The sequence below is a fragment of the Rana temporaria genome, chromosome 4 (genome assembly GCF_905171775.1).
Source record: "Rana temporaria chromosome 4, aRanTem1.1, whole genome shotgun sequence".
NCBI classification, from domain to species: Eukaryota; Metazoa; Chordata; class Amphibia; order Anura; family Ranidae; genus Rana; species Rana temporaria.
The window spans coordinates 18,539,377-18,557,489 of NC_053492.1; the positions used below are offsets into that span (position 1 = coordinate 18,539,377).

An 18,113-nucleotide genomic window follows, 5' to 3' on the forward strand; every position below is an offset into this window, starting at 1 on the left:
ACAGGACCTTAGTGGATAATTGTAACACAAAAAAAAATAAAAAAGAAAGAAAAAAAAAATATGCAGTCACCAACCAAGTATTGTGCCTTTAAATTGTCTTCGTTCTTTTTGCTACCATGCTGAGTTTGATTATTACTGAATTTTTTACCTGTTTTTTTTTTTTTTTGGAGTAGAACGTAACAGATTTTTTATTTATTTTTTGGTGTTTGATCAAAAGTCAACTGTTTTTTTTGGAAGTAAAAATGGTATTATTATGTGAATTCAGAATACAGCTGACCATCACATAGCGACTGTCCAAAGATCTCGCCTTAACCCTTTGGCTGTTGTAGGGGAGGAGGCCAGCAGTGAAAGGGTTAAGCAAGAGTTGGATATCTACATCCTCGGTGTGAGATGACAACTTCTGGGGGGGGGGAGGGGTCTTGTTCAGTCTCGGCTGCGCTCCAGACCTTGACCTCATTGAAAGTAGCCAGTCAACAAACGAAAAAAAAAGGAAAAAAAAAAAGGAAAAAGGCTTGATCTCTTTCCTGACTACCACCACCGATTTTGCATTAGAGAGGTGACAGTAGTTAATGAAACTCAGCACCAAAAGGGCATAAGGCAGTTGAAGGTTAGTTTTTTTTTTTTGTTTTTTTTTCTATCAGCACCAATCCCATAAATTCTCTACACTTGGTGTATAATGTATAAAATATGGAGTGGAGACAACTTTTCCCCACCCCAGACCGTAGCGTGGATGGTTCAATACTGTTTTCTCCTATGTAGAACAACAAAGAATAGTCTTCTTTTTTTTTCATTTTTTACTTACAAAACATAGAGAATATCTTTGTATACCTACAGCAACCAGAAATAAAGCTCTTGGCAAGCTTTTTTTCTTTGTGTGTTTTTTTTTTTTCTTTTCAATAAGCTGTGTTTTTTTTTTCCTCGTAAACAAAAATAAGGTTCCTCTGAAAGTAGAGCATTAGAGAGAAGACTCATACTGTAGAAGCTCGTACAAGAGAGGACCGTCTCTATATCTAATACCTACAGCTGTGGGGGTGATATATTGAAGAATGTTGATAGTCCTCCTTAATCGTCTGTCCACGAAATGAGCATCCCAGGCTGGGTATCTTTTTCTTGGCATGTCAATCTTTATGAGGGGCCCTTCTGGGTAATAAGGGCGCCCGGATGGAGTAGATGGCACCATTGGTCTCACCTGGAAAACGGGCAAGCACGTGTCGGTTGCCAGGTCATCCTGTTGCTCCGCCGCTACTCTGGTGGGCGTTGACTGGGCCCCCCGGTGCCCGGGGGTTTGTGGCGCCATGGGCTCAACGTCGGGGGGCAAAGGAATGCCCCAGAGCAGCTCGGCGCAACAGGAGCTGGCAAATATCTTAGCTCGTGGCCCCATGGGATGCAACACGCCGTAATACAGGAGCATGAATGCGATCCCGGCGGCGAAACTAAGAAAAACACAACACAGCGCTGGCACAGCATAAGAGTCAGTTGTGTTAGGATCTCTGTAGAAATACCACAGGAACGTCAAGGCAGCGTTCTCTGTCAGGATAACAGTGTAATAAGCGAACATTCTATAACGAGTCCGGCCTTCTTTTACGTTAAACCAGCAAAAGATGTACACGATTCCTACCACCATGTTGAAGAGGACCTCCTCCCACTTAGACATACAGAAGTCTGTCCCACCATGAATGATCCAGAAGGCCATGATGCACCAGTGGACCACTACAAAGATCCCAAAGTAGAGCTGGAAGATTGAAGCAAAGAGCGCAAATGAGATAACCCGGGACGATATGGTGAAGAGTCGCCAGAAGAGGTGGATGAGCGCTCCCCTGTAGCTCATGCTCTTCTTGTCATCCCGGGAGTCCCGTAGAAGCTTGTGATAGGAGGCTAGCACCCAAGCTAGGGACATCAGAGAGGCCACAGAGGAGACACCTGCCAGAAGATAATCATAGAAGAAGCTTAGCATGGTTACATTATTCATGGTAATGGTGCGCAATGTCACATGATGCCCACAGACAGTTATACCTCTGTAGTAGGTATTCACATTCAGCAAGGCCTGTTTTGTAATGCTGATATTGTTTTGCACCTCAACTATGCCCTGGGCGCTGTGGTATCATGTGAGGTGGGGGGCACTACAAGGAGATTGGAGATGAAGTAATATGTGTTGGGAGGGGAAATTTGGGGGGAAGCAGGGGGTAAGAATTGTTCTAGGAGGGGAAGTTTGGGGGGTGCTAGGAGTGGTGATTTAGGGGTATTTGTGTTAAGAGAGGGATGTAGGGGAAAGGAGGGGAGATCGGGGGGTTTGCTATAAGAGGTGATATGGTAGAGGGGGGAAAAGGGAACTGTGCTCGGAGAGGACATTTTTTGGGGGTCTGAGGATTTGCACTAGTAGGGATGAATGGGGGAATTGTTGCTAGATGGGGATTTTTTTTGGAGGGGGGGATTTGAGCTAGAAGGGAGATGGAGGGCATTTGAAGTGGGATGGAGGGGGGTAAGATGTGCACTCGGATAGGAAATTTGAGGGATTTGAACTGTAAAAGATTTGTGCTAGAAGTTGTGATTTTTGGGGGAGTGGATTTGTTCTGGGAGTAGGGAAAATATATGCTTAGATGATAAGCATGCAGATTAGTACTCAAATTTTTTTCTGGGAGGGGGGGGGGCTTTGCTTACACATAATGCTCATACATATGGGGGGGGGGGGGGCACAGTTTGGCTCTAGAAGACCTTGTCCCAGCACCGCATGTAGCTTCCTCAGTTCAAAGTGTCAAAAACTTGCTACAGTATTTAAGGCCACACAGGTAACTCATTGACCTTATTTCAATCACCATGGAATGTGTCAAGGAAGATGTTGATTGTCCAGAAGAGAGGGGTGAACTTTAACACCATCTGTCACCCACACATAATGAATCATGCCTTCAGCCAAGTGGCTCCAATGACCAGGTTTGAGACTGCAGGGAAAGGGGATGGAGGAGGTGCAGTGTTTTTTTGTGAGGAAAATGGCACCAAATGGCAAGTCCCCCCCATCTACAGACTGACAGGGGTAGTGACAGCAGCATCACTACTCCTGTCAGTCGCGTGCTGGACATGATGAGGAGAGGAGGAGAGAGCTAGAAGTAGGTGTGGGCTGTTCTCTTTCTCTTTGCAGCTCCTCGGTCCAGCCAGTGCAGTGCTCCTATATTGGGGTAAACACAGTTGCCAGCACTAGGCTGAGTATGCAATCCATTACTAATACAATATACATAATATACATATTACATACATAAATAAAATATATTGTCAAAAGTATTGGGATGCCTACCTTTAGACACACATGAACTTTAATGGCATCCAAGTCTTAGTCTGTAGGGTTCAGAATTGAGTTGGCCCACCCTTTGCAGCTATAACAGCTTCATCTCTTCTGGGAAGGCTCTCCACAAGGTTTAGGAGTGTGTCTATGGGAATGTTTGACCATTCTTCCAGAAGCGCATTTGTTGGACGAGAAGGCCTGGCTTGCAGTCTCTTCTCTAATTTAATCTAAATGTGTTCAGTCGGGTTGAGGTTGGGACTCTGTGCAGGCTAGTCAAGTTCCTCCACCCCAAACTCGCTCATCCATGTCTTTATGGACCGTGCTTAGTGCACTGGTGCACAGACATGTTGGAATAGGAAGGGGCCTTCTCCAAACTGTTCCCAGAAAGTTGGGAGCATTCATCAATGTCTTGATATGCTGACATCTTAAGATTTCCCTTCACTTGAACTAGCGTGCCAAGCCCAGCCCCTGAAACCCCCCCCCCCCTCCACCAAATTATTTGGAACCGGTGCACAGAACAAGGTCCATAAAGACATGGATGAGCGAGTGTGGGGTGGAGGAACTTGACTGGCCTGTGCAGAGTCCTGACCTCAACCCAATAGAACACCTTTAAACATTAAAGTTCATGAGCGTGTAAAGGCAGGTGGTCCAATACTTTTGACAATATGGTGTATTATATATTTTTTCCTCAAAATTCTACAAACAATACCCCATAATGACAACGTAAAATACGTTTTTTTTTTAATCTTTGCAAATTTATTCAAAAGAAAAAACGAAAAATCACATCAGAATTTCAGAGACCTGGTTGAATAGCTCTCATGATTGGCTGGCAACCATTCAAGAGTATACCATTTATCGCAGGGATAGAGGGGGTAAAAAATAGGGAGGGAACTTGTCTATTAATCAAGAATAATGTACAAGTGAATGTGAGAGATGACATCACTAAGGGAGCTAGGGAGGAGGTTGAATCCTTATGGGTAGAGCTCCAAAGGGATGAAGCTAAGGGGAAAACAATACCGGGAGTATGCTATAGGCCCCTAACCTGAGGGAGGAGGAGGAGATTGACCTTCTATCCCAATTTGGATTAGCAGAAAGGATGGGAAGTGTTATCATAATGGGGGATTTTAATTATCCAGACATAGACTGGGCGGAGGGAACCACACATTCGTCTAAGGCTCGCCAGTTCCTAAATGTCTTGCAGGACATCTTTAAGGGTCAGATGGTAGACGAACCAACTAGAAATAAAGTGTTACTAGATCTTCTGATTACCAACAATACAGACCTGATCACGGATGTGGAAATACGGGTCAATTTAGGAAACAGCGATCAGAGGTCAATTGGCTTCAGTATAAATCACACAAAAAGGAAACATAAGGGGAATACAAAGACACTGAGGGGCAGATCCACATAGATCTGCACCCGTGCAGCGTATCAGAGATACGCTAAGCCGCCGTACCTTACCTGGCGTTCTTTCAAATCCTCAAAGATTTCGCGCCGTAAGCTACGGCGGCGTAGTGTATTTCTGGCGGCGGAATTCAAATCGGCGATCAGGGGGCGTGTTTCATTTAAATGAAGCGCGTCCCCGCGCCTAATGAACTGCGCATGCTCCGTTTTGAAATTTACCGCCGTGCATTGCGCGAAATGACGTCGCAAGGACGTAATTTTTTTAAACTTAGACGTGACTTACGTCCATCCCGATTCACGGACGACTTACGCAAAAAAAATAAAAAATTCAAATTTCGACGCGGGAACAACGGCCATACTTAACATGGTAAATCTAACTATACGCCGCAAAAAAGCAGCTTTAACTATACGCCGGAAAAAGCCGACTAGAGATGACGTAAGAGAATGCGACGGCCGCGCGTACGTTCGTGGATCGTCGGAAATAGCTAATTTGCATACCCGACGCGGAAAACGACGCGAACTCCACCCAGATCGTATTGCATCTACGATCCGAAGGCGTACGAAGCCGTACACCTGTCGGATCGAACCCAGATGCCGTCGTATCTTGGTTTGAGGAGTCAAACTAAAGATACGACGCAGGAAATTTGAAAGTACGCCGGCGTATCAGTAGATACGCCGGCGTACTCTCACTGTGGATCTGGCCCTGATTTTCAAAAGAGCCAACTTCCCTAAACTATGAACCTTGCTAGAATGCATAAATTGAGATAAAATCTTAGGCACAAAGAACACGGAGGAGAGATGGGTTCGCTTTAAGAGCATATTAAATAAGACCATTAGCCAGTGCATCCCATTGGGTAATACATTTTAAAGCGCGAACAAAAGTCCTGGATTGCTTAACTCTAATATAAAAATGCATATAAAAGCAAAAGAGAAGGCCTTCAAAAAATACAGGGTTGAGGGATCATCATCAGCATTCAGACTAAAGAATGCAACAAGAAATGCGGGCGGCTAAGATAGAACATGAAAGACACATAGCGGAGGAGAGCAAACAAAATCCCAAGAAATTCTTTAAGTATGTAAACAGTAAAAAAGGGAGGACAGACCACATTGACCCCATAAAGAATGAGGAAGGTCATCTGGTTACAAAGGATGGGGAGATGGCGAAGGTATTGAACTTATTCTTCTCCTCAGTCTTCACGAGGGAATCGGGGGGCTTCAGTAACCAAAACTGCAGTGTTTATCCTCATGATGACACATCACAGAGGACAGAATTTGAATTAGACTTGGGAAACGTAACATTAATAAATCACCGGGACCGGATGGCTTGCACCCGAGAGTACTTAGGGAACTCAGTCAAGTAATTGCCAGACCATTGTTCCTAATTTTTACTGGTAGTCTACTGACTGGAATGGTACCAGCGGATTGGAGAAAAGCCAATATAGCACCAATGTTAAAAATAGCGCAAAATACATCCCTGGGAATTACAGACCAGTTAGCCTAACATCAATAGTATGCAAGCTCTTGGAAGGGATGATAAGGGACTATATACACAATTTTAGTAATGAAAACTATATCATTAGCAGTAATTAGCATGGATTCATGAAGAATCATTCTTGCCAAACCAACCTATTAACCTTCTGTGAGGAGGTGAGTTACCATCTAGATAAAGGTAGGCCCGTAGATGTGATGTATCTGGATTTTGCAAAAGCATTTGACACAGTTCCCCATAAACGTTTACTATACAAAATAAGGTCTGTTGGCATGGACCATAGGGTACATGGACTGAAAACAGGCTACAGGGGCGAGTTCAGAGAGTGGGGATAAATGGGGAATACTCAAAAAGGTCAGGGGTGGGTAGTGGGGTCCCCCAGGGTTCTGTGCTTGGACCAAGCCTATTTAATTTGTTCATAAACGATCTGATGGGGTAAACAGTGCAATCTCTGTATTTTCGGACAACACTAAGCTAAGCAGGGCAATAACTTCTCCGCAGGATGTGGAAACCTTGCAAGAAGATCTGAACAAATGAATGGGGTGGGCAACTACATGGCAAATGAGGTTCAATGTAAAAAAAAAGAAAAATAATGCATTTGGGTGGCAAAAATACAAATGCAATCTATACACTGGGGGAAGAACCTCTGGGGGAATCTAGGATGGAAAAGGACCTGGGGGTCCTAGTAGATGATAGGCTCAGCAACAGCATGGTGCTGCTAACAAAGCAAACATAATATTGGCATTAAAAAGGGGATTAACTCCAGAGATAAATAGATAATTCTCGATCTCTACAAGACTCTGGTCCGGCCGCACCTGGAGTATGCTGTCCAGTTCTGGGCACCAGTCCTCAGGAAGGATGTACTAAAAATGGAGAGAGTACAAAGAAGGGCAACAAAGCTAATAAAGGGTCTGGAGGGTATTCGTTATGAGGAAAGATTATGAGCACTGAACTTATTCTCTCTGGAGAAGAGATGCTCGAGAGGGGATATGATTTCACTTTACAAATACCGTACTGGTGACCCCACAATAGGGATAAAACTTTTTTGCGGAAGGGAGTTTAACAAGACACGTCGCCACTCCTTAAAATTAGAAGAAAAGAGGTTTAACCTTAAACTACGTAGAAAGAAGGTTCTTTACTGTAAGATTGGCAAGGATGTGGAATTCCCTTCCACAGGCAGTGGTCTCAGCGGGGGGCATCGATGGTTTCAAGAAACTATTAGATAAGCTCCTGAATGACATCAACATACAGGGATATACAATGTAATACTGACATATAATCACACACATAGGTTGAACTTGATGGACTTGTGTCTTTTTTCAACCTTACCTACTATGTAACTGTATATGTAACATGTACATAAGTATTCACAGATTTTGCCATGACACTCAAAATTGAGCTCAGGTGCATCCTGTTTCCACTGATCATCTTTAAGACGTTTCTTCAACTTGTGTATCACCTGTGGTAAATTTAGTTGATTGGACATGATTGGGAAAGGCACACACCTGTCTATAGAAGAACCCACAGTTAACAGTGCATGTCAGAGCACAAACCAAGCCATTAAGTCCAAGAAATTGTCTGTAGACATCTGAGACAGGATTGTATCGAGGCACAACTCTTGGGAAGGGTACAGAAACATTTTTGCAGCATTAAAGGTCCCAATGAGCACAATGGCCTCCATCATTCATAAATGGAAGAAGTCTGGACCTACCAGGACTCTTTCTAGAGCGGGCCGCCTGGCCAAACTGAGCGATCGGGGGGAGAAGGTCCTTAGTCAGGGAGGTGACCAAGAACCCGATGGTCGCTCTGACAGAGCTCCAGCATTTCTCTGTGGAGAGAGGAGAACCTTGCAGAAGAACAACCATCTCCATCAATCAGGCCTGTATGGTAGAGTTGCCAGAAGGAAGCCCACTCCTCAGTAAAAGGCACATGACAGCCTGCCTGGTGTTTGCCAAAAGGCACCTGAAGGACTCTCAGACCATGAGAAACCAAATTCTCTGGCCTGATGAAACAAAGATTGAACTCTTTGGCATGAATGGCAAGCATCGTGTCTGGAGGAAACCAGACACTGCTCATCACCTGGCTAATACCACCCCTACAGTGAAGCATGGTGGTGGCAGCAACATGCTGTGGAGATGTTTTTCAGCGGTAGGAACTGGGAGACTAGTCAGGACTGAGGGAAAGATGAATGCAGCAAAGAACAGAGATATCCTTGATGAAAACCTGCTCCAGAGCGTTTTGGATCTCAGACTGGGGCGAAGGTTCATCAACAGGACAATGACCCTAAGCACACAGCCAAGATAACAAAGGAGGGGCTACGGGACGACTCTGTGAATGTCCTTGAGTAGCCCAGACTTGAACCCGGTGGAACCTCTCTGGAGAGATCTGAAAATGGCTGCGCACCGACGCTCCCCATCCAACCTGATGGAGCTTGAGAGGTTCTACTAAATAGAATGGGGAAAACTGCCCAAAAATAGGTGTGCCGAGCTTGTGGCATCATACTCAAAAAGACTTGAGGCTGTAATTGGCGCCAAATGAGCTTCAACAAAGTATTGAGCAAAGGCTGTGATTACTTATGTACAGTACATGTGATTTTTTATTTTTAATATATTTACAAAGATTTCAAAGAAACTTTTACGTTGTCATTATCGGGTATAGTTTGCAGGATTTTGAGGAAAAGAATACATTTAATAATATCTGGAATAAGGCTGAAACATAACAAAATGTGGAAAAAGTGAAGTGCTGTGAATACTTTCTGGAAGCACTGGCCCAGATTCAAGTAGAATTCCACGATATTTGCGGGGGAGCAGGGCAACGATTTTGCCCTGCGCCCCCGCAAATATTTTGCGCTGCCCTCGATTCACGGAGCAGTAGCGCAGTAGCGCCGGCAAATTTGCCCGGCGTAAGCGCGCGCAAGTTAAATGATCCCGCCGTGCGTACAGCGCATGCTCCGTCGGGAAACTTTCCCGACGTGCATTGCGGCAAATGCCGTCGCAAGGACGTCATTTGCTTCTAAGTGAACGTGAATGGCGTCCAGCGCCATTCACGTTTCACTTACGCAAACGCCGTGAAATTCAAATTTCACGGCGCGGGAAGGCCGGCTATACTTTAGCATTGGCTGCCCCTACTATTAGAAGGGGCAGCCTTACGCTAAAAGTAGCCGTACGGAAACTCCGTACCTGGCTTGCGCGGGGCCCGCGCAAGCTTGTGAATCAGTGGTAGTATGCAATTTGCATACTACACGCTGATACACAATAGGAGCGCCCCCTAGCGGCCCCCGCAAGAATGCAGCCTAAAATCTGCGAGGCATAAGAGCCTTATGCCGCGCAGATTTTAGCCTGCAGTCGGTGTAACGAGGTTCCTGAATCAGGAGCACTCGTTACACCGGAGCAAGTAAGCACTTGTGCTGCGTAACCTATGGTTGCGCGGGTGCAAGTGCTTCTTGAATCTGGGCCACTGTATGGTTTTTATACATTCATAGTCGTGCTGTTTATATGTGTATTGTTCATAGACTTACAGTAAGCCTCATACACACTACTAGCTTCTGAACGAAAACAAACAAACTGGCAGCTCAGGTCAGAGCCACTGTACCAACAATCCAATGTTTATACAGCGATCACCCCCGCTATGCTATTGTGTTCTGACTGGGGGACGCCCCCCGCCAGCACACTCCGGTCAGCTGAATGGGAGCTGGTTGCCAGACCTTTTTTTTCCCATCATGACCCTCTGACAAAGGGCTTCTGTCGGGCCGGCTGCTGTACACAGGGGTCGATGTCGCCTGACATTTGGCACGTGTTTACTAGGCTTTAACCACTTGCTGACCGCCTCCTGTACTTTTACGTCGGCAGAATGGCATGGCCGCGCAAAGTAACGTATATTTACGTATATTTACGTTACTTAGAATTTTGCACTGTGCGGGCACGCGCCCCTGCTGCAAAAGGTCCGTGACCATGCCCGCAGGACCCGCAGACTCGATGTCTGCCGGTGTCCCGTGCTCGGGTCATAGAGCAGCAGAACGGGGAGAGGCAAGTGAAAACAAGCATCTACCCGTTCTGCCTAGTGACAGGACACTGATCGTCTGCTCCCTGTCATCGGGATTGGTGATCAATGTCGTGTCACAGTAAGCCACACCCCCACACGGTTAGAATCACTCCCTAGGACACACTTAACCCCTTCCTAGCCCCCTAGTTGTTATCCCTTTCACTGTTAGTCACATTTACACAGCAATTAGTGCATTTTTATAGCACTGATCGCTGTATAAATGTGAATGGTCCCAAAATAGCGACAAACGCGTCCAATGTGTCCACCATAATGTCGCAGTCACGATAAAAATCCACCATTACTGGTAAAAAAAAATATTAATAAAAATGCCATAAAATTCCTGCCGCCGGTGTCCCGCGATCATGTCACAGAGCAGCAGAACAGGGAGAGGTCAGTGTAAACAAGGGGCTAGATTCAGCAATGAATTACGCCGGCGTATCTATAGATACGCCGTGTAAATTCAAAGCTGCGCCGGCGTATCTTCTTTCTGTATTCAGAAAGCAAGATACGCCGACATTAGCCTAAGATGCGACTGGCGTAAGTCTCTTACACCGTCGTATCTTAGGGTGCATATTTACCCTGGCCGCTAGGTGGCGCTTCCGTCGTTTTCGCCGTAGAATATACAAATGACCTAGATACGCCGATTCACAAATTTACGTACGCCCGGCGCTATTTTTTTACGTCGTTTACGTTAGGCTTTTTCGGCATAAGGTTGCTCCTGCTATTATGAGGCGTACGCAATGTTAAGTATGGACGTCGTTGCCACGTCAAATTTTGAATTTTTTTACGTCGTTTGCGTAAGTCGTTCGCGAATTGGGCTGGACGTAATTTACGCTCACGTCGAAACCAATGACGTCCTTGCGGCGTACTTTGGAGCAATGCACGCTGGGAAATTCTATGGACGGCGCATGCGCCGTTCGGGAAAAACGCCAATCACGTCGGGTCACCAAGAATTAACATAAAACACGCCCCCTCATCCTCATTTGAATTACGCGCGCTTACGCCGGCCCCATTTACGCTACGCCACCGTAACTTAGAAGGCAAGTGCTTTGTGAATACAGCACTTGCCTCTCTAACTTACGGCGGCGTAGCGTAAATACGATACGCTGCGCCGTCATAACAATGCGCGCCCCTACCTGAATCTAGCCCAAGGAATCTACCCGTTCTGCCTAGTGACAGGACACTGATCGTCTGCTCCCGGTCATCGGGATTAGCAATCAATGTCGTGTCACAGTAAGCCACGCCCCCACACAGTTAGAATCACTCCCTAGGACACACTTAACCCCTTCCTAGCCCCCTAGTGGTTATCCCTTTCCCTGACAGTCACATTTATACAGTAATCAGTGCATTTTTATAGCACTGATCGCTGTATAAATGTGAATGGTCCCAAAATAGCGTCAAAAGTGTCCGATGTGTCCGCCATAATGTCGCAGTCACGATTAAAATCGCAAATCGCCGCCATTACTAGTAAAAAAAAAAAATATTAATAAAAGTGCATAAAACTATCCCCTATTTTGTAGACGCTATAACTTTTGCGCAAGCCAATCAATATACACTTATTGCAATTTGTTTTACCAAAAATGTGTAGAAGAATACGTATCGGCCTAAACTGAGAAAGAAATGTGTTTTTATATATGTGTTGGGGATATTTATTATAGCAAAAAGAAAAAAATATTGGCCCAGATTCAAAGAGATCTGCGCTATATTTGCCCTGCGCCCACGCAAATATTTTGCGCTGCCCTCGATTCATGGAGCTGTAGCTCCGTAAATTGCGAGGGCGCGCCGGCAAAATTGCCCGGCCTAAGCGCGCGCAATGTAAATGATCCCGCCGGGGGCGGGAATCATTTAAATTAGGAGCGCTCCCGCGCCGAGTGTAGAGCGCATGCTCCGTCGGGAAACTTTCCCGACGTGCATTGCGGCAAATGATTTTGCAAGAACGTCATTTGCTTCAAAGTGAATGTGAATGGCGTCCAGCGCCATTCACGAATCACTTACACAAACGACGTGAAATTCAAATTTCACGTCGCGGGAACGGCGGCTATACTTTAGCATTGGCTGCCCCTACTATTAGAAGGGGCAGCCTTACGCTAAAGATGCCGTACGGAAACTCCGTACCTTGCGTACGCAGGGCCCGCGCAACATTGTGAATCGGCGTAAGTATGCAATTTGCATAATATACGCTGACCACAATGGGAGCGCCCCCTAGCGGTCAACACAAGAATGCAGCCTAAAATCTGCGTGGCATAAGAGCCTTATGCCACGCAGATTTTAGGCTGCAGTCGGCGTAACGAGTTCTCTGAATCAGGAGCACTCGTTACGCCGGTGCAAGTCAGCAATTGCGCTGCGTAACCTATGGTTACGCAGGCGCAATTGCTTACTGAATCTGGGCCATTGCTTTTTTTCCAAAATTGACGCTCTATTTTTGTTTATATCACAAAAAATTAAAACCGCAGAGGTGATCAAATACCACTAAAAGAAATCTCTGTTTGTGGGAAAAAAAGGACGCCAATTTTGTTTGTCAGTTAAAGCGACGCACTGCCGAATCGCAAAAAGTGCTCTGGTCAGGAAGGAGGGTAAATTCTTCCGGGGCTGAAGTGGTTAAGGGTTTATAGAAGGCCATGGGAAAAAAAATCCTTATTTCAAAGTGGTCTGTCACTATGCTAAACTTTATGGCCCCTTTCACACGGCGGGCCAGATCTGTCCGTTGATCATCTGCTGAGCTGAGTGGAGCCGGCAGATGACAGGTCCGTGTTTGCTCAGCTAATACAAAGCGACACAGCCCGCTCTGCTCTATGGGCCATCAGATGTAAACAAACCAGCTGTCCATTTACACTTGACTACCCTCTGATCCAGACCAGATGGGAGGGAACAGATCCCCCCCCCATTTGTTTTTTGCTGGATCAGATCGGATTGAGGTAAACGGACACGTTCGTATACATCCGCCGCTCCATAGAGGAGAATGGAGGGTTTCGATCGCCTAAAAAATGGACAGACGGATCCGATCAGACTGCTCTTGGGAAAGGGGCCTAACAAGAAAGCTATCCCTTTCCCAAGAACAGTCTGTAGGGGTAGGGAGAAGGCATACTTACCTCTCCTGCAGACCACACGGCTGATTGCCACTTCTCTATGTTTATCAAAAATCGTCCTTATGTACGCCTGGGTAACTAACAATTCCGGCAGGGTCAATCTCCAGAGTCCCCTGTAGCTCATTGGTTCTTTTTGCCGACCTGCATGTCACTACAGGTGATATCAACAATGTGGAGGCCATTAAGAGGAACCAGTGAAAGCTGTGGGGTGTGAAAGTGCAGGAATAGGGACTGATCTGTGGTGGGAAGGTGGAGCAATTGGGGTGATCTTAGGTCCAAAGGTGAAGAAATTGGGGTGATCTGAGGAATGGAGAGGCAGGAATCGGGGCTGATCTGAGGTGTGAAGGTGCAGGAATTGGGGCTGATCTGAGGTGTGAAGGTGCAGGAATTGGGGTGATCTGAGGTGTGGAGGTGCAGGAATTAGGGCTGATCTGATGTCTGAAGGTGCAGGAATCGGGGCTGATCTGAGGTGTGAAGGTGCAGGAATTGGGGTAATCTGAGGTGTGAATGTGCAGGAATTGGGGTGATCTGAGGGGGGAAGGTGCAGGAATTGGGGTGATCTGAGGTGTGAAGGTGCAGGAATCGGGGTGATCTGAGGTGTGAAGGTGCAGGAATTGGGGTCATCTGAGGTGTGAAGGTAAAGGAATTGGGGTGATCTGAGGTGTGAAGGTGTAGAAATTGGACTGATCTGAGGTGTGAAGGTGTAGAAATTGGACTGATCTGAGGTGTGAAGATGCAGGAATTGGGGTGATCTGAGGTGTGAAGGTGCAGGAATTGGGGTGATCTGAGGGGTGAAGGTGCAGGAATTGTGGTGATCTGAGGTGTGAAGGTGCAGGAATTGGTGGTGATCTGAGGTGTGAAGGTGCAGGAATTGGACTGATCTGAGGTGTGAAGGTGCCGGAATTGGGGCTGATCTGAGGTGTGAAGGTGCAGGAATTGGGGTGATCTGAGGGGTGAAGGTGCAGGAATTGGGGTGATCTGAGGTGTGAAGGTGCAGGAATTGGGGTGATCTGAGGTCTGAAGGTGCAGGAATTGGGTGATCTGAGGGGTGAAGGTGCAGGAATTGTGGTGATCTGAGGTGTGAAGGTGCAGGAATTGGGGTGATCTGAGGTGTGAAGGTGCAGGAATTGGGGTGATCTGAGGTGTGAAGGTGCAGGAATCGGGGTGATCTGAGGTGTGAAGGTGCAGGAATTGGGGTCATCTGAGGTGTGAAGGTGCAGGAATTGGGGTGATCTGAGGTGTGAAGGTGTAGAAATTGGACTGATCTGAGGTGTGAAGGTGTAGAAATTGGACTGATCTGAGGTGTGAAGATGCAGGAATTGGGGTGATCTGAGGTGTGAAGGTGCAGGAATTGGGGGTGATCTGAGGTGTGAAGGTGCAGGAATTGGGGTGATCTGAGGTGTGAAGGTGCAGGAATTGGGGTGATCTGAGGGGTGAAGGTGCAGGAATTGGGGTGATCTGAGGTGTGAAGGTGCAGGAATTGGTGGTGATCTGAGGTGTGAAGGTGCAGGAATTGGACTGATCTGAGGTGTGAAGGTGCCGGAATTGGGGCTGATCTGAGGTGTGAAGGTGCAGGAATTGGGGTGATCTGAGGGGTGAAGGTGCAGGAATTGTGGTGATCTGAGGTGTGAAGGTGCAGGAATTGGTGGTGATCTGAGGTGTGAAGGTGCAGGAATTGGACTGATCTGAGGTGTGAAGGTGCCGGAATTGGGGCTGATCTGAGGTGTGAAGGTGCAGGAATTGGGGTGATCTGAGGGGTGAAGGTGCAGGAATTGTGGTGATCTGAGGTGTGAAGGTGCAGGAATTGGGGTGATCTGAGGAGTGAAGGTACAGGAATTGGGGCTGATATGAGGTGTGAAGGTGCAGGAATTGGACTGATCTGAGGTGTGAAGGTGCCGGAATTGGGGCTGATCTGAGGTGTGAAGGTGCAGGAATTGTGGTGATCTGAGGGGTGAAGGTGCAGGAATTGGGGGTGATCTGAGGTGTGAAGGTGCAGGAATTGGACTGATCTGAGGTGTGAAGGTGCAGGAATTGGGGTGATCTGAGGTGTGAAGGCGCAGGAATTGGGGTGATCTGAGGTGTGAAGGTGCAGGAATTGGGGTGATCTGAGGTGTGAAGGCGCAGGAATTGGGGTGATCTGAGGTGTGAAGGTGCAGGAATTGGGGTGATCTGAGGTGTGAAGGTGCAGGAATTGGAGTGATCTTAGGCATGAAGGTGCAGGAATTGGGGTGATCTGAGGTGTGAAGGTGCAGGAATTGGGGTGATCTGAGGTGTGAAGGTGCAGGAATTGGGGTGATCTTAGGTGTGAAGATGCAGGAATTGGGGTGATCTGAGGTGTGAAGGTTACATAGTTACATAGTTAGTCAGGTTGAAAAAAGACACAAGTCCATCCAGTTCAACCACAAAAAATAAAAAAACAAAATAAAAAACACAGTAAAATCCTATACACCCAACTCCATACCCACAGTTGATCCAGAGGAAGGTGCAGGAATTGGGGTGATCTGAGGTGTGAAGATGCAGGAATTGGGCTGATCTGAGGTGTGAAGGTGCAGAAATTGGGGTGATCTGAGGTGTGAAGGTGCAGGAATTGGGGTGATCTTAGGTGTGATGGTGCACAAATTGGGTGTGACACTTAATGTGAAACATTTTGCTGACTCTTGGCACTCGAATAGTACTAGTAGTAATTAGTCACATTAAATCGAACCTGTTCTGTAATGCTGAAGATGTGTCCTGCCTCGTCTCTTGTCCAAGTGGCTTCCTTATATTATGCAGCCTCTTGGACAATCAGCATCTATCTTGACACATTCATGGTAATTGGAATAAGGCGACAGAGTTACCAGTATGGATAAAAAAACGCTGAAGTACGTTCCTGACATTCATTAGAAATGGAGTCTACTTGGTCTAGTTGGAAGACATCTTCACTATTACAGAACAAGTCCAGTTGAATGTGACCCTTTACTACTAGTTCCTTTCATCCAGCTGTATCTACAATTCTGCCCTTTGAGTCATTACCCATAACCAACAACCCCCGGGCGAGGAGAGGAAACTCGAGGGATGAACTCATCGCCTCAGCCCATAGACCCATTCCATAACGGGTACATTGACGATGTTCTCAGCACAGTGTATGCGCTCCACACAACACAAGGATAACTCACATGGAAGCGTGTCCGCCCGGTTCTTCTGTATCATTATGCAGATTTGTAGCACCAGTTGAGGGGCGCTCTCGAGGAATGTCTCCAGGAGGCGTAACATGTTGACGTCTGCATATTCATACATCATAGCCCAATAAAAGCGACGTCGGTGTTCCTTTTGCCTCTGGCTCTGAATGCCCAGGTACATGGTTCGAATGTATCTAAAGAGAACACACACAAAAAGAAGGTTAATGCGGTTCGGGTGCATTGGTAAACTAACAGTTTCAGAGAGCCTATCTCATTCATATGTAGATCGAAGGAGTGCATAGATATGACATCACTTAAACCAGGGAATCTGAAACTACGGCCCTCCAACTGTTGCGGTACTCCATATCCCACGAGGCATTGTAAAACTCTGACATTCACAGACATGACTAAGCATGATGGGAATTGTAGACCCCTGACTTAAACAAACCTTCTGTGAATAAAAAATCTATCACCATAGGAAACAGACGTGGTTCTCAATGGAAAAAAAAAACTCATAATCCATTGACACGTCTTCCAGCTCTCCAATTGAAAGCCCACACCTCCGTAAGGATAGACAACTGGAGGAAGAGTCTGCAGAAGCCTGGCATTGGACCCACCGTCCACTAATCATAGTTATAATGCTTTATTTCTTTTAGGTTGACTTATCCTTTAGTGAATTTACCTGGGGTCACTCATGATAATCATTGTAAAAGTGGCATGATGTATTTTTGAATGTGTCCACTAGATGGTACTCCAGCACAAGACTAGCACTCCCTCCGCCATAAGCCTTCAACGCTTAAAATTGGGGTCATGTAAGGACAGCCCAAAAAAAATACCAGCAAGAACCTATCAGTGCACAAATGGAAATTAATTCAAAGTGTTTGTCACTTTATAGATTTGAAGAGTATTCATTTTACCGCTATTTAAAATATTTGCATTTAGGTACTTTTTTTTTTTTTTTGTGTTTGTTGAGGACCATAAAAACATGAACACCACCCCCACCCTACCAGAAACAATAAACCTTCATAATTAACAATCAAGCTTGCCTCCTAGGATGGTAACAGAGCCCATTTAAAACTATCTGGTCCATTGCAATGCATTATTGCACGGCGCATTGTATGTCAACAAGTCTTTGCATCAGTACAGCTTATTCTAAGCAACACCCAAAAAAATCAGACATGCCTCATTTTTTTTACAACCAACTAGTGCGCTACTGTGCGTAGCAATGCGGTGCAACGCGTGCTGTGAAGGTTGTAAACCTCTGAGGTTCCAATGAGCCCTTAGGGCCAGATTCACAGAGCGAGTACGCCGGCGTATCTACTGATACGCCGGCGTACTTTCAAATTTGCCGCGTCGTATCCAGGCCCCCCGGATTTCCCACAAGGCCACTGAGGCCAGGCCTTGGGGCGGCAGGGCGCCAAGGGGCGGCAGTGGCATGGATTCCCCCGACGCCCGTAACAGACAGTGCTCTTCCCATCTCAGCTGTGACAGGAGTTCGAGCACAGTGCTAGGACTCCTGTTTTGGAGGTGGCATGGTCAATAAAGAGAACCTGTCACCTCCAATTGCTATCACACAAAGTGAAAAAAATTGATAAAAAAATAAATAAATAATAAGAAATAATAATTAAATTAAATTAATAAAATAAACAAGTAAAGAATAA

The 18,113-nt window shown here is 46.2% G+C and overlaps 1 protein-coding gene across 1 annotated transcript; it reads right to left on the reverse strand.

Annotated features, from left to right (window-relative positions):
• Positions 1-906: 906 nt before the first annotated feature.
• On the reverse strand, positions 907-17,148 carry XKR6 (XK related 6). The gene is made up of 3 exons (XM_040347616.1): positions 17,135-17,148; positions 16,450-16,700; positions 907-1,920 (listed from the first exon to the last, which is right to left on the reverse strand). The coding sequence occupies exons 1-3, from the start codon at positions 17,146-17,148 to the stop codon at positions 956-958; spliced, it is 1,230 nt and encodes a 409-aa protein (XP_040203550.1). The 3' UTR covers positions 907-955.
• Positions 17,149-18,113: the final 965 nt, after the last annotated feature.